Source organism: Engystomops pustulosus, chromosome 1 (assembly GCF_040894005.1).
Source record: "Engystomops pustulosus chromosome 1, aEngPut4.maternal, whole genome shotgun sequence".
NCBI classification, from domain to species: Eukaryota; Metazoa; Chordata; class Amphibia; order Anura; family Leptodactylidae; genus Engystomops; species Engystomops pustulosus.
Window position 1 is genome coordinate 87241971 of NC_092411.1, and position 15808 is coordinate 87257778.

Genomic DNA, 15808 nt, shown 5'->3' on the forward strand with positions numbered 1-15808 from the left:
GTACCTGACTCCCATCCTGTGCCGCCTGTCCTGACATCCAGCCTGTCCATGACTCCGTCTCAGCCTTACAATTCTGTACCTTGCCTTGGCCACCTTGTGGTATCCCGCTGCAGCAGGTTCAACCCACTTTGCATCAGGCCCTGGTTAAAACCAGGTGCCACTTAGACTCCGCTCCCAAGTGTTGGCTTACGTTATCACTTGTGGTGGTTTAGTGGGTCCACTACCCGTGACTCAGACATAAAGGCTGTGGGACAGGCAGTAATTCCTGGCCATTCCATTTACATAATATGTTAAGGTACCTTCTCATTCCAGTACAAAGGGTCTTATCCAAAGACAGCAGTCCTTTAGGTTTATCTCATTAAGGCTGAGGCCTTAAAATATATACAATTTTGCATGTAAAGTGCTGTATGATGGCTACGTAAAAAATTGCACTTCATAGTGACCATATTTAATATCCCATGCCGTTGAATGGGAAGTGGGAAAAAAATTCCAAATGCTGTGAAATTGGGGAAAAAGGCATTTCAGAAGTTTTATTGTGGGCTTGTACTTTACAGCTTTTGCTGTGGGCTCTAAATTACATGCCTGCTTTATTGTTTGGGTTGGTGCAATAATGGCGATACCAAATTTATATAAGTTTAATAATGTTTTTATACATTTATAAAAATTAAAACCTCCTGTACAAAAATATTCTTTATTTTGCCATCTTAGGTGCTAATGACTTTTTCATACTTCAGTGTATGAAGCTGTGTGTGGTGTATTTTTTGACGACTTTTGATGACATTTTCAATGCTACTATTTTAAGGACTATACACACCCAATTGGGGGGCGAACGTGAGACGATCCGACTGATTCGGACTGAGCACTGAATTTAGCTTTCAAATAGTGTCGCAAGACAATGGACTTACATGCACTACGAAGAAGGAGGTGAACTCCATCTGATCTGAGCGGGGAAGGATATTGTGCGCACGATCTTAGTGAATCGTCTGACAATGCACTTTCGGGACTTCGTTGGACAGGTAAGTAAATGTGCCATATTGTGCTATTACAAAATACATAGTCAGATGGTAGTTGTATTTTGGGGTACCTTTAGTGAACTAGGAGGCCCTCTCCTGAAGGAGTCTCTAATCTATTTAGTTTTCTGGTCCTGTACATTCTGTACCACAGCTGAAAAGGAATATCAACTACTGCTGAGCATATGGATCAGTGGATAGACATAAATACATCAACTTGTACACAGTATGAATAAAAGAAGTAAACATTAAAAAAGAGGGGAGGGGAAAGGGGGGCAGGAAAGGCAGGTGGGTAGGTCATAGGTTGGGTGGGGGTTTGGGGCCCATTAGTATAGGAACTCTATTCAAAAACATTTGAATATCTTTCATTCTTTTCAAGATTTCCATGTACCTACAAATCATTTCCTAGTCCTAATTCCCTCCATTCTATATATATTGTTTACTTTCTCTACCCATATATCTACTGTAGGAGGGTATTCTCAGAGCCACCGTTAGGGATCAGCAGTTTAGCTGCTGCCATCAGTGCAGTGGGTAGGTTATGTTTTTTTCGGGTTAAATGTTGCAGGGGGTTTCCATATCAGAATAGCTTCAGGGTCTAGTTCGATATCAGTGTTACATATTTTATTATTCTCGTCTATGATTCTCTTCCAATAGGGGGATATTTTGGGGCATGTCCACCAGATGTTGTAGATGTCTCCTCTGTCCCCTTTACATCTCCAGCAAGTGTCTGGGATATTGCTATCTATCAAGTGGAGCATATGTGGCGTTTTATACCATCTTGTGAAAGCCATGGGAATTTGCTACAATGCTTTTTCTTCTTCTGTGGTTAGCAAGATTCCTTGGCCATTTTGCTAGGCACAAAGGAGGGGAACGGTGTTCCAGGAGGTTAAATTCTATCCTTGAGCCCAGCCCTCTACTGTTCTAACAGCAGGCCTGTTAGCTGTGTTTCCTTAAATGTCTGTGGCATCATTGCTATTAGGTGCGGACAAATTGTGTTTACTCTGTGTGTTTGCAGGAAATCTAGTGGGGGGCACCTTTCTTTTACTAATCTGGCAAGTGCCCAGGTGTCTGTGGCAGCTAGTTTGAGCTACTTAACAAAAAATCTTTCCGTTGCTTCCTTCCAGATTGGGGATATTATTGGGAGATTGTGGTCCCTCACCTGTGGCAGCAGGCAAGCAGGCAGCTCAGCTGGTATCAAGGGTAGAGGACTCCATTTCTTTTGTTTGGTCTACCAAACCTTGATAGTGGATGAGAGCAGGTTACACCCCCAGCAGCTTTTCCAAAATTATTTACATGATTTACACCCATGATTTGTGCCAGCACTTACCGCAAGTGTTACCAGTAGGTATTTGCTGCAATATGCAGCACACACTCACCTTTTTTGGAGATGGCTCAGCCGGGCTCAGCCAACGTGTAACATACAATTACGTCACACGTTGGTAAGGGATTAAAGGACCATATGACTACATTTATGGAAAATTATTTTTAATAACATCCAAATGTAAGAAATGAATGTTTATGGCAGATAACTTCAATTAAATGTGAATGTCCAGTTAGTAATCCATTTTAAATGTTTACTTTTCAATCTGTTTGATGAAAGAATATGAAACTGTTTAACACATGCTTCTGTTACACAGTTTTAATTTAGAATATGACAATGCAGCCTCCCAGACTACATACTTAAGAACTCTGATATTATAAATGTATATAAGAAAAAGATACTTCTTTCTCTAGCTATCCTGTGACGTTTTACTTTAATTAAAAACAGAGAACATAGAGTAAGATACAATTTCTAGACAGGACAGTTCAGGAACACCCAGCTGACTCAATTCACAGGATTGCTATGCAGAGTGCGGGGGGTACATTTTTTTAATTCACAGGAGCCATTGACTCATTTCAATATTCTCATGCAGATAAACTCACGACAGTAAATTAGGTAAGACCTTTGGTTTGCGAGGCTAGATGTGCCTGTCAGGTTCCCTTTAAGTGTGTAGTGTCTGATAGAGTGAGTAGAGAAGTTCATTGATTCATAATGTTAATTGTCTGTTAGAGTTCTCCTTCTTGAATTTATTGGTGGTCAAATACAAATGCTGCCACTCCATTCAATCTCTATAGTACTATGGAGAAAGCCAAACACACCTCTCAGCTATTTGTGTCTCTCCACATATTGGGGCTCATTTACTCACACGGTCCATTTGCGATCCCACGGCGCGTTGTCCGACATTGATTCAGAGTTTCCCGGGATTCACTAGGGTCGTGCGCCAGATATCCACTAGGTGTCGCTGCTGCGCTGAAGTCCGCTGCAGTTCACCTTCTTCGTCCCGATTTATGTGAGTGCTAATCTCGTGACAACATTTTTTTTTAAAATTCTGCATTTTTTCCGGATCTGTTGGGTTTTCCGAATCTGTTGGGTTTTCCGACGGTTTCCCTGGGCAATTTGGCGCCAATTATAAATATTCTAGAAATCTGACGAAAATGCGCAATTCAGACCCTTAGTAAATGAGCCCCATTATGAACATAGCAGCATCATGATTATAACATAATCTAGGATTCTACAAAAATCCCTAAGGAATGTTTACTTTTTTGAAAACGCAGAGCAACAATTCTAATTACAATGAATGTTATTATTACAATCATAATCATAATATTTTTGCAGTAGAGATCTAATTGTCAAGGGGATTTACCAAGGTAATAAAAAGATTTATTTCCAGATTTCACTTTATTCTCTGCTCAAATGTTATATGCATTTTACATTGCTCATTGTGTTTTTTTGTCTTTGATGAAATATGGTTTAGTGAAAGAAAGAGTAAACATGTTCAATGAATCTAGGGTCACCGAATTTTTACTTGTTGGGTTCTCAATAATCCATGGAGCACAGGTGTTCATCTTCTTCTTGTTTCTGCTTGTATACATATCAACCTTATTAGGAAACATTCTTATTATCACACTGGTCATGACAACACCTCAATTTAAAACACCAATGTATTTTTTCTTATGTAACTTATCCTTTATGGAGATTTGGTACACATCAGTTACTCTTCCAAAAATGCTGCAGGATATTTTATCAGAAACAAGACTGATTTCTGTAACTGGCTGCATTGCTCAGTGTTATTTTTTCTTTGTGTTAGGTGGGACTGAGAACTACTTTCTTGCAGTAATGGCATATGACAGGTATCTAGCCATCTGCAATCCACTAAGATATTCATCCATTATGAACAGGGTATTGTGTTGCCAGTTTGCTATTGGTTGCTGGATATGCAGTATAGTGGGTTCACTTTTACCTCTATATTGGGTTTGCACTTTATCATTTTGTGGCTCAAACCAGATCAATCACTTTTTTTGTGATATGATTCCATTGCTTAATATTTCCTGCACAGACACATCTAAATTGAAGACATATTTCTTTATCATTGCTTGGACTGTTATATTTAGTTGTTTATTCTTTACTATTTTGTCATACATTAAGATTATCTTGACCATTTTAAAAATACCTTCTAGCTCTGGGAAATCAAAAGCTTTTTCTACCTGTGTGTCTCATCTCACAGTTGTTGTTATATATTACACTTCTGTTATACTGATATATGTTAGATCACCTAAAGGGCAAACCTTTGAATTTGACAAGATCATCTCCGTGTTCTATGCTGTGGTGACTCCTCTCCTTAATCCCATAATATATAGTTTGAGAAATAAGGAAGTAAGGAATGTAATGAAACTTGTTAAAATTCGGTTCTGTGCGAAAGTTAAGCAGACAGTTGTTAGTAATGTCATGGTTGAAGACTTCTATAGGAAGGAATCCTTGTGAGGATTTGTTGTAATCCTAATGGAATGTGACTTTTTGGTCAACTCCGGGATTGAGATATTTACACTGTAGTTAAAAATTAGAGAAAAATGTATGATTACTTGATTTTTTTTTAGAAGTAATGTAATCTTCATTGATCAACATTTGATGGTTTTTTGTAAGGGGCACACCATTAGACCATTAGGACAGTGTTTTACAGAATTAGCAAAGTATATCAACATAAAAAAATGTGATGATCATTATTAGAAACCAGCAATGACTGTAGCACAGAGAACTACATTTTCTGAAAGTTACAGCAGTAACAGGCTGGAAGGGGTTCCTCTCTGTGCTGCTGGACCCCGGCTGCAGCCTCACTCATCTACCCTCGTTCCAGCAGTGGTCCCCGCGCTCCAAGGAGTGGCCGACGATTGGCACTGGCCGGCCGCCAATCTGTAGGAAGTGCTAACACCTGCGTGGGTGCCGCCATCCTGGCTCTAGTAGGATTTTGGTCTTCTCTTCTTCCAGTGTCTTCCACAGTTCTGTGACTGTTGAGAGTTTCTTGCCCATTAATTTGTTACCAAAGATTTTCCATCACCTAACTAACCTGCTGCTGGATGGTTTCAGTCACTTTGGGACAGCACACCATCTTTGCAAAGTCAGTAAAACTGGGAAGTTAGGCTGCCAATTACTTTGGGTTTGTCAAAAAATTAAGGAAACTAGCACCAAGTGCCAGATTAACACCAACAAATTGCACGTATATGAAAGTGTTCTCTATTTTGATCAGTGTTCTTTTACAGTAATCTAATTTAGTTTTTATTTTGTTCTTTGAATATACTGTATATAGTCGTGTATAAGCCGAGTTTTTCAGCACAAAAAATGTGCTGAAAAAAGTCCCCTCACCTTATACACGAGTCACAGGTCACTTAAAAAATACTTTAAAAAATACTTTTAAAAAAATAAACTTATATACTCACCTTCCGGTGGCCCCGATGTGCAGCACTGCTCCCCCGATGTCCGTGCGGGTCCTCTTCTGGCTTCTGCGTCCGTCTTCTATCTTCTGTACGTCACGCTGGGCGCCGCCATTGCTCTCTCCCGAGTGGCGCCTAGTATGACGTCAGCAGCGCAGGAGAGAGCAATGGCGGCGCTCAGCGTGACGTACAGAAGATAGAAGACAGGCGCAGAAGCCAGAAGAGGACCCGCGCGGACATCGGGGGAGCAGTGCTGCGCATCGGGGCCACCGGAGAGTGAGTATATAAGTTTATTGTTTTTTTAATGCTGAGCTGTGCTGTATACTACTGAGGGCTGGCTGGGCTTTGCTGTATACTACTGGGGGCTGGCTGGGCTGTGCTGTATACTACTGGGGGCTGGCTGGGCTGTGCTGTATGACACTGGGGGCAGGCTGGGCAGTGCTACATACTACTGGGGGCAGGCTGGGCAGTGCTGTATACTACTGGGGGCAGGCTGTGTACTAAAGGGGGCAGGCTGGGGTGGCTGTATACTACTGGCGGCAGGCTGTATACTATAGGGGGCTGGCTGGCTATATACTGGGGGGGGGGGGTCTGTGACCAATCCATTTCCCACTCTCGGCTTATACTCGAGTATATACGGTATACAATATATACATTATATACTACTATTTTATGCATGTATGGATGTATTCACATAGGATTACACAATGACCTTGACATTTAGGCAATTGTGTGTTGTTCTCTAATTTTACATACCATATACAAAATGTGCCATATTATATTATAGCCATTCTTTTATTATTTTTAAAAATGTTTTTTTTTATTTCAATATAAAACAAACTTAGCACTATGTGGGTCAAATGTCTAAGTTTTTCCCCATTTCATTTGTTATACTTGCAACATTTTAGGAACATTAGTACATATTTTCTGCACATATAAAGGCCACACCCTGATAAAGGGTTTGCTGAAAAAAAAAGTAGCAAGAAATTACAGACACAAATGCCAGATTTATCACCCCCTAAGATGAAACAAGCCAAACTCCCCCCCACCCAAAAGGAAAATTAAAAAAGGTACAAATGACCCCAGTGTGTTTGTTCTATAGAAACAAAAGAACACTGTGGGATGTTACTTGCTGAAAACCTTTCCTGCTTTTTTTCCCTTTTATCCAGTATACCATTTATAATTTTCCTGTCCAACAGTTATTGACTGAAGTTTGTGGCACATTTTTAAATTCTTAGAATTTTTTTTCTTAACATATTTAACAATTTTAATAACACATTATGTATTCAAGTGACAATGACCTGTTGTCAGCATAAAATATTCTTCATGGGCGCCTCCAATGTCACATTCAATGTAAGACAGTCAATATGTACTTCATGTGTGGTTGGTTGGTGTAGCCAATCAGCACTAAAATATCACTACTAAAACACTGGTATAAATAAATTGCTTGCCCAAATTGGTCATCTAATTAATCTTTCCATATGAGGCTATTTACTTCTCATATAGTGGACATTATGTAGACAACACAATGTTATTTTTCAGATCTTTTCATAATGTACAAACCCTGAAGAAATCTCTGTCATTTCACTGTAAACAAAAGCAGCCATTTATAATTTTAACTGAATATGCAAAGATGTGCTGTATCTGTTTTTATTCTTTTATCATCATATTTATCTGCTTAGGAAATAGATTAGGGATATATTTGGATCCACTTACAATGTTATTTGAAATTACATTTTGTGCATATACAGACATTTCTCTTCATCACTTGCATTGCTGAGATCCCAAAGTTTATTAGCATAATCCATGAAGATATAGTTTGTAACAAGACCAAGCAAATGAAGTGGCAAAGAACATGATCTTTCTTTTCACAATAGAGCTGTCATAATGAATTATACTATGCATTGAATCCATATGTTGTCATGGGCGTGATACGATCAAATACCTGTAATATTTATATTTATTGATACTTGTTTTTAATCCTTAAGTGAACAAAGTCATTTCTCCCTCAATAACCAAGTCCTATCTTTCAAAGACTGAAATGTTTCAATGTTTCATGTTTATCTGTTAATAACTGAATACTTTTCTGTGCCTCTGCATACTTGTGATTTGTGATAAAAAGAGGTATAGAAAAGTTTTTTTTTTCAGTCGGATATACAGTTCCATGCATGACACAAATATTTTTTAGCCTGTCCAGACTTTTTGGCTCCATAGAGAAGCCAGACAGTTTTGTCTCAATAGAGAAGGAGGTGCAGGCCCAAGAATTACCCACAACCCATGTTACCTACCTAACAAGTCACGCAAATCTTATTGGTCAGGGTCCCAAGGGCAAATACGTTTTTGGATTCAGTATCATCAGGGGATTTCCTAGCTATGTCTCATTAGGTTCTAGCATATTTGGGTCCAGAGATATAAATATCTTGGGATGGGACTATAGCAAATGGGTCAGGTTTGGTATCAATGGAATCCAGGGATTCAACCAGATCCAATGATACCAGAACACTGACCTTATGACTTCCCCTTGAGAAGCTATGACTTAACTAGACTTAATACCAGGTAGGAGTGTCCTTAAAGCCCTCCTGTTGATGTGTCTGAACCTAATATAATCAAAGGACTTCTGAGGTCCAGTGCCTGGGGGAACAATTCACCACCACAAGTGCAGGAATGATCTTGAAATTAGGCCTACGCAAGGTAACTAACATACTGCATACAATAGGAAGGATACTCCAGCACATAGAAGGGATAGTTAAAACCACTTGCAGGACAAAATGCTTTTTTGTTGCTGTGTCCTTATCCACAAAGTGATGTTACATGTATCTTTTTAAATGGAACCAATAAACTGCAAGTGATTATACTTGCATTTTGATTTTGTATGCTGAGTCACTGAGGGATTGAGTGTCTCTCCGCGTAGCTAGGGATTTGCGGCTGTGGCGGTGAACTGCGCTTTCTTTTCTTAACATACTGCATACTGATATTTGTAGTTCTACCTGTGTATTTTGTACTCTTCTTAACTGTAATATATATATCTATTGTGTGTACTGTATTGTCTAGTGTATCCTTAAGGCAATTAAATATAAAATTTTACCTGCATTGCTCTTTTATTGCCCATATCTCCATATCTCATTTTAATACATTCTATTGGGTTGTTAACTCAACCTATATATTCCGTTACGGATTGGTCTTATGTTAAAGGAAAGCTGGTGGCGGCTTATTTGGGTTAATAAGATTCTGTTTCACAGAGGCTAGTGAAAGGGGTGTTTTCGCCATTCCGGGGTGTGATTTATTGTTGTGCCATAGCCGGAGGTTGTGCAGACAACTCTAAATCACTTCCTGCACCTTCCAGAACCTGTGCATTCTTGGAGAATGCATAAAAGGATAATAAATTGACCTTCTGTACCCCTCAGGGGTCCAAAACCTCACGTTTTGTCACAATGCATTTACTTCTTATTACCCTCAGCTCGGCTTATATACGAGTCAATTAAAAAAAATAAACTTATATACTCACACTCCATCACCCCGATGCTCGACGCGGCTCCCCAAGCTTGGCCGTCCAACCGAGTATAAGCCGACCCGAGTATAAGCCAAGGTACATAATTTTACCACCGAAAATTGGGAAAACCAATTGACTTGAATATAAGCTGAGGGTGAGAAAGGCATTGGGCACAGCCTCCCCACATATTTCATAAATACATTCTGACAATTTCATAAATACATTCTGACAATTTGTGACCGAACCCAAACACCAACGTCGGGTTCCCATCATCTAATACTGCCATTCCCTTTTATGACCTTATGCAAATCGGTGACACACCTAAATTAAAAAAAAACTATTTCAGGCAACATTTTTGGGGAACATTTTTTACAGTGACACTCTTCACTATACACAGGAAAACTGTATATTGTGCAGTTTGCGCTGTTCTTATGTAAGTAAATGTGCCCCATTGTTTTTTAGCAACATGCTGTCAGCCACCCAGGGCCAGCACCAGCACCGAGTGTATCTGGTCAAGTTCCGGGGCCCAAAGCTGCAGGGAGGCCTGCAAGGAGGCCACGGGGAGGAATCCATGGAGGTAAGGGGGCCTTATCTAATGAATCCATAGGATGTCAGGGGGGCTTATATAAAGTAACCAATTGGGGGGCTGTATATAAAATAACCATGAGGGAGATGTATATAAAATAACCATGAGGGAGCTGTATATAAAATAACCACAAGGAGCTGTTTGGTATAATAAACTAGGGAATATTTTAAGGAACAGGAGACTGTTTTAGTTTTTGAATTTTTAATGCTGTAACATGAGTTCACTGCAAAGGGACCCACTGAGGCTCTGTTGCCAAGGGGAATACTGAAACCTGGAGCTGACCCTGCTACCACCTCATTAAATACACAATCTCCGATAAAGGGATTTGACTGGAGTAAAGAGAATCTGCTCCGCAAACAAGTCTTTTTAACAGGTTGTGACACACATATTGAATATACTTAAAACTCAAGGTTACATTACTTACAATGTTACCAGAGCAGCAATTGACATAGAAAACAAATTTAGGGAAGTTGTATTTCATTCATCAGCCAGAATGAAACATAGGAATTAGAACACCAGCACTAGTAATATTGTGACTTTTAGTACCACATACAGTACTAAATATAATGAGGTGATACAAATATTTAAAAAAACATATTAAAATATTATATCAAGATAAGACTCGAAAATTACAGAAAAGAGTTTGTTTTGCTGCAAAAAATTCCTTTTCTATTGTATAACATGCAATTGACAATACATAGGCTACACAATCAGACAACCCTAAAGAAGAATTGCAGAATATATTGCTGATGCAACAAAAAATCGACTTCAGCCTAAGCAGGGTATTTCAGGTTTGTCTATACATTTCTGAGAGATTCATAATGTCTGGTTTATGCATCATGCCGCTTGAAAGAGTGCACCACCATTGAAGAAGCAGAGATTGGACCAAGAAGGCCTGGTCACAAAAAAGCATTCTGACATGTTTCCCACAGGGCATGCATTTTTAAAATGATCTTTTAGACATATATTCTGAGCTTCTTATATCACGTGACCTAGAGGTGATAGAACCGGCAAAGTACTGTGACCACAACCTTACATATTGCAAGCCATTTGATATTCTACTATGATACAACAAAGGAATTGGTTCAGTCGAAACACATAAGAAACTTATGTGATTTTGGGATAGGGCCTAACTTTCTCATCAGTGGGGATCTCAGTGCTGAGACCCCCACAGATCCTGAAAATGAGGGGTCGAGCAGACTAATGTGGCATACAGCTGCGCATGCCCGTTCTGCTACATTAATCTCCATAGAGCTGACGGAAATTGCCGAGTGCCACGCTCACCGATCTCCCTCAGTGCCATAGAGATTAATGGAGCAGATTGATCATGCGTGGCCGTCTGCTCCATTAGTCTAACGGACTAGGCCCCCTCGTTTTCGCAATCTGTTGGGTCTCACCACAGAGACCCTCACCGATCAGCAATTTAGGCCCTTCCCCCTGGATATGACCTAACTTTTGTTTGTGGGAAAACTCCTTTAACTCTATTCAAACTGCCTGCTGACAAAAGACATCAGTGGGTGCAGGTCCGGAATCTATCGCAATGTATTTCGACTTTGCTGCAGTTTCTTTAAGTTCTTAGGCTAATTACGGGAGGAGTTCTAGGTCTCCGGCTGTCAGAATCCAGAGACCCTAGGAAGAGGGTAGAAGTGTTTTTTTACTGCTTCTGCGTTTTCCTTTCTTCACTGCATAGCGCTGTGAATAGCCAGCAGTAACCTGACCACCAGTTCTTCAGGGGTCATCAGCTCTTATCGGACATCAACTCCTACAGCGGGGCAGTTCCCCCTGGAACTAGGGCTCTTATAGATGCACCAGTTGCAGGTGAAAACTGGTAAGTAGAAAAACAAACAAAAAAAAACTGTGGAATGTAATGTCCTAGTGGAAGACACATAAAGAAAACACACACACAAACAAAAAATAGTAATAGATATTTAGTAACACAGGTAGAGATGAGCAAGCACTAAAATGCTCGGGTACTCGTTATTCGAGACGAACTTTTCCCGATGCTCGAGTGCTCGCCTCGAATAATGAGCCCCATTGAAGTCAATGGGAGACTCGAGCATTTTTCAAGGGGACCAAGGCTCTGCACAGGGAAGCTTGGCCAAACACCTGGGAACCTCAGAAAAGGATGGAAACACCACGGAAATGGACAGGAAACAGCAGGGGCAGCATGCATGGATGCCTCTGAGGCTGCTTAATCACACCATTATGCAAAAATTATGGGCAACAGCATGGCCATGACAGAGTGACCGAATGAGGCTAGATAGCATCTAAAACATCCAATAATTGACCCTGACACTATAGGGGATGGCATGCAGAGGCAGCGGCAGCAGTGGCAGGCTAGAGAGTGTCATGGCGACATACCCTAAATGGACTCAGGTTTCACCAAAGGAGGTGAAAAGATTTCCTATGTGAACAAAAGGTTGACGGTATATTTAGTTGATAACACAGCATGGTGGCGACATAATGACCAAGTTCCATAACGTATCTGGTGAAACACCCGAAAAATGAGCCTGACACAGCTCTTTTGATAAGGGGACGACATGTGGAGGCAGCCATGGAGACGACTTCCATGATTAAGAGCGACAGTATGGGGCATTCATATTGCGCTGCTATGATTGCAACTTCAGGTCTCCAGCATGGCGGCGACAGATAGACCGAGTTCCACTATGAATCTGGTTAAACACCTGAAAATTCTGCCTGACACAGATCGTTTGATAAGGGGATGATGTGCTGCATATCCTCTCGTGCTCCAGCGTCTGGGGTATAGAGAGTTGAAATGAGACAATGGTGGACGCTGTGGAGGATCGTGGAGGCAAAATGGACAGGAAACAGCAGGGGCAGCATGCATGGATGCCTCTGAGACTGCCTAATCTTGGGATGGAGCTGGCGGTCCACTGCCAGGCGAGCTTTTGCCTGTCCAAGCCCCTGTCTCTCTGCTCCTCCCCACCCAAAATGGGCCTGGGGGCCAGAAGCGTTTACTTTGAAAAAATTATAATTTTCAAAGCAGGCCGGGTCGTTTGAATAATTCACCTAGGAATAATGGAATAGCATAATGGTTCTATTTTTAATTGTTTTTATGGAAATGGTTCCATGATTAAGAGCGACAGTATGGGGCATCCATATTGCGCTGCTATGATTGCAACTTTAGGTCTCCAGCATGGCGGCAACAGATGGGACGAGTTCCACTATGTATCTGGTGAAACACCTGAAAATTCTGCCTGACACAGCTCGTTTGATAAGGGGACGATGTATGGAGGCAATGAACTAGTAGTAGATTAAAGGTGCTGCAGTTAAAACTATGTTAGTTGGATCTTGGGATGGAGCTGGCGCTCCACTGCCAGGCGAGCTTTCGCCTATCCAAGCCCCTGTCTCTCGGCTACTCCCAAAACAGCACCTCTAAGAACCTTTTGTATAAGATCAAGTGTAGTAGCGTTCTTATAAGTTTGGGTTATGGGGGGTGAGGGGAATGTAAACAGATGCGCAAGAAGCGCTGAAATAATATTGGTAAATGATAAAAGTTTGCCAGTATATTTTGTGGATTACACAGCAGGGTGGCGACAAAGTTAACAAGTTTGATGTGGAAGCCATGAAAACAACCCAAAATTCTGCCTGACACAGCTCGTTTGATAAGGGAACCATGTATGGAGGCAGTGAACTAGTAGTAGATTAAAGGTACTGCAGTTAAAACTATGTTAGTTGGATCTTGAGATGGAGCTGGCGCTCCGCTGCCAGGCGAGCTTTCGCCAATCCAAGCCCCTGTCTCTAGGCTACTCCCAAAACAGCACCTCTAAGAACCTTTTGTATAAGATCAAGTGTAGTAGCGTTCTTATAAGTTTGGGTTATGGTGGGTTAGGGGAATGTAAACAGATGCGCAAGAAGCGCTGAAATAATATTGGTAAATGATTAAAGTTTGCCAGTATATTTTGTGGATTACACAGCAGGGTGGCGACAAAGTTAACAAGTTTGATGTGGAAGCCATGAAAACAACCCAAAATTCTGCCTGACACAGCTCGTTTGATAAGGGGACCATGTATGGAGGCAGTGAACTAGTAGTAGATTAAAGGTACTGCAGTTAAAACTATGTTAGTTGGATCTTGAGATGGAGCTGGCGCTCCGCTGCCAGGCGAGCTTTCGCCAATCCAAGCCCCTGTCTCTAGGCTACTCCCCAAACAGCACTTCTAAGAACCTTTTGTATAAGATCAAGTGTAGTAGCGTTCTTATAAGTTTGGGTTATGGCGGGTGAGGGGAATGTAAACAGATGCGCAAGAAGCGCTGAAATAATATTGGTAAATGATAAAAGTTTGCCAGTATATTTTGTGGATTACACAGCAGGGTGGCGACAAAGTTAACAAGTTTGATGTGGAATCCATTAAAACAACCCAAAATTCTGCCTGACACAGTTTGTTTGATAAGGAGACCATGTATGGAGGCAGCTATATGGAGGACTTTTGGAGGCAGCTATGGCGATGACGTGTGGAGGTAGCAATGGAGACAACGTGTGGAGCCAGCTAAAAAGACGACATGTGGAGGCTGCTATGGAGACAATTTAATTTGGATAGTGCCTGTATGTGGCAGTCCAAAAAAGTTTTCAAACTAGAGGAGCAGGTAGGTGGTCCTCCAGAAAAATTAAATAAATTGAGTGCCTGTATGTGGCAGTCCAAAAAAGTTTTCAAACCAGAGGAGCAGGTAGGTGGTCCTCCAGAAAAATTAAATAGATTGAGTGCCTGTATGTGGCACTCCCAAAAATTGCTTAAAACAGAGGACCGGGTAGGTGGCCCTCCAGAAAAATTAAATACATAGAGTACTATAGCTAGAGCCAGTTGGCCCTGGCAAAAAATAGCCAGTTTCCTCTGCTTTAGTGTACAGAGAGGAGGAGAAGGAGGACAATGAGGAGGAGGAGGGCATACATTATTCAGTTTGAGCTTCTTTCACCTGGTGGAGAATGAAAATCCGGAGAAATCCAGGCTTTATTCATCTTGATAAGCGTCAGCCTGTCAGCGCTGTCAGTCGACAGGCGTGTACGCTTATCGGTGATGATGCCACCAGCTGCACTGAAAACCCGCTCGGACAACACGCTAGCGGCAGGGCAGGCAAGAACCTCCAAGGCGTACAGCGCCAGTTCGTGCCACATGTCCAACTTTGAAACCCAGTAGTTGTAGGGAGCTGTGTGATCATTTAGGACGATGGTATAGTCAGCTACGTACTCCCTCACCATCTTTCTGTAAAGATCAGCCCTACTCTGCCGAGACTGGGGACAGGTGACAGTGTCTTGCTGGGGTGACATAAAACTGGCAAAGGCCTTGTAAAGCGTATCCCTGCCAGTGCTGGAAAAGCTGCCTGCTCGCCTACTTTCCCTCGCTACTTGTCCCGCAGAAGTACGCCCTCTGCCGCTAGCGCTGTCAGAAGGGAAATACTGTTTCAGCTTGTGCACCAGGGCCTGCTGGTATTCATGCATTCTCACATTCCTTTCTTCTCCAGGGAGGAGAGTGGAAAGATTTTGCTTGTACCGTGGGTCCAGGAGAGTGAATACCCAGTAATCGGTGCTGGAATAAATTCTTTGAACGCGAGGGTCACGGGATAGGCAGCCTAGCATGCCATATGCGCCAGAGTCCCAACGCGCAAGAATTCACTCCCCTCACTGGCATGACTGCCCATTTCCTCCTCCTCCAACTCCTCCAACTCCTCTTCTTCTGCCCATACACGCTGAACAGTGAAGGACTGAACAATGGTCCCCTCTTCTGTCTCGCCAACATTCTCCTCCTCTTCCTCCTCATCCTCCTCCACCTCCTCCGATATGCGCTGAGAAACAGACCTAAGGGTGCTTTGGCTATCAACAAGGGAATCTTCTTCCCCCGTCTCTTGTGACGAGCGCAAAGCTTCCGACTTCATGCTGACCAGAGAGTTTATCAACAGGCCAAGCAGCGGGATGGTGAGGCTGATGATGGCGGCATCGCCACTGGCCATCTGTGTTGACTC

General features: G+C 41.8%; 1 protein-coding gene across 1 annotated transcript; it reads left to right on the plus strand.

The window, feature by feature from the left end:
* Positions 1 to 3822: 3822 nt before the first annotated feature.
* LOC140093512 (olfactory receptor 6F1-like) lies at positions 3823 to 4812 on the plus strand. Its single transcript, XM_072126563.1, has one exon. The coding sequence runs from the start codon at positions 3823 to 3825 to the stop codon at positions 4810 to 4812; it is 990 nt and encodes a 329-aa protein (XP_071982664.1).
* Positions 4813 to 15808: the final 10996 nt, after the last annotated feature.

Excerpts from the sequence above, each read along its gene's own strand:
- LOC140093512 (XM_072126563.1), top strand. The coding sequence starts at position 3,823 with ATGTTCAATGAATCTAGGGTCACCGAATTTTTACTTGTTGGGTTCTCA.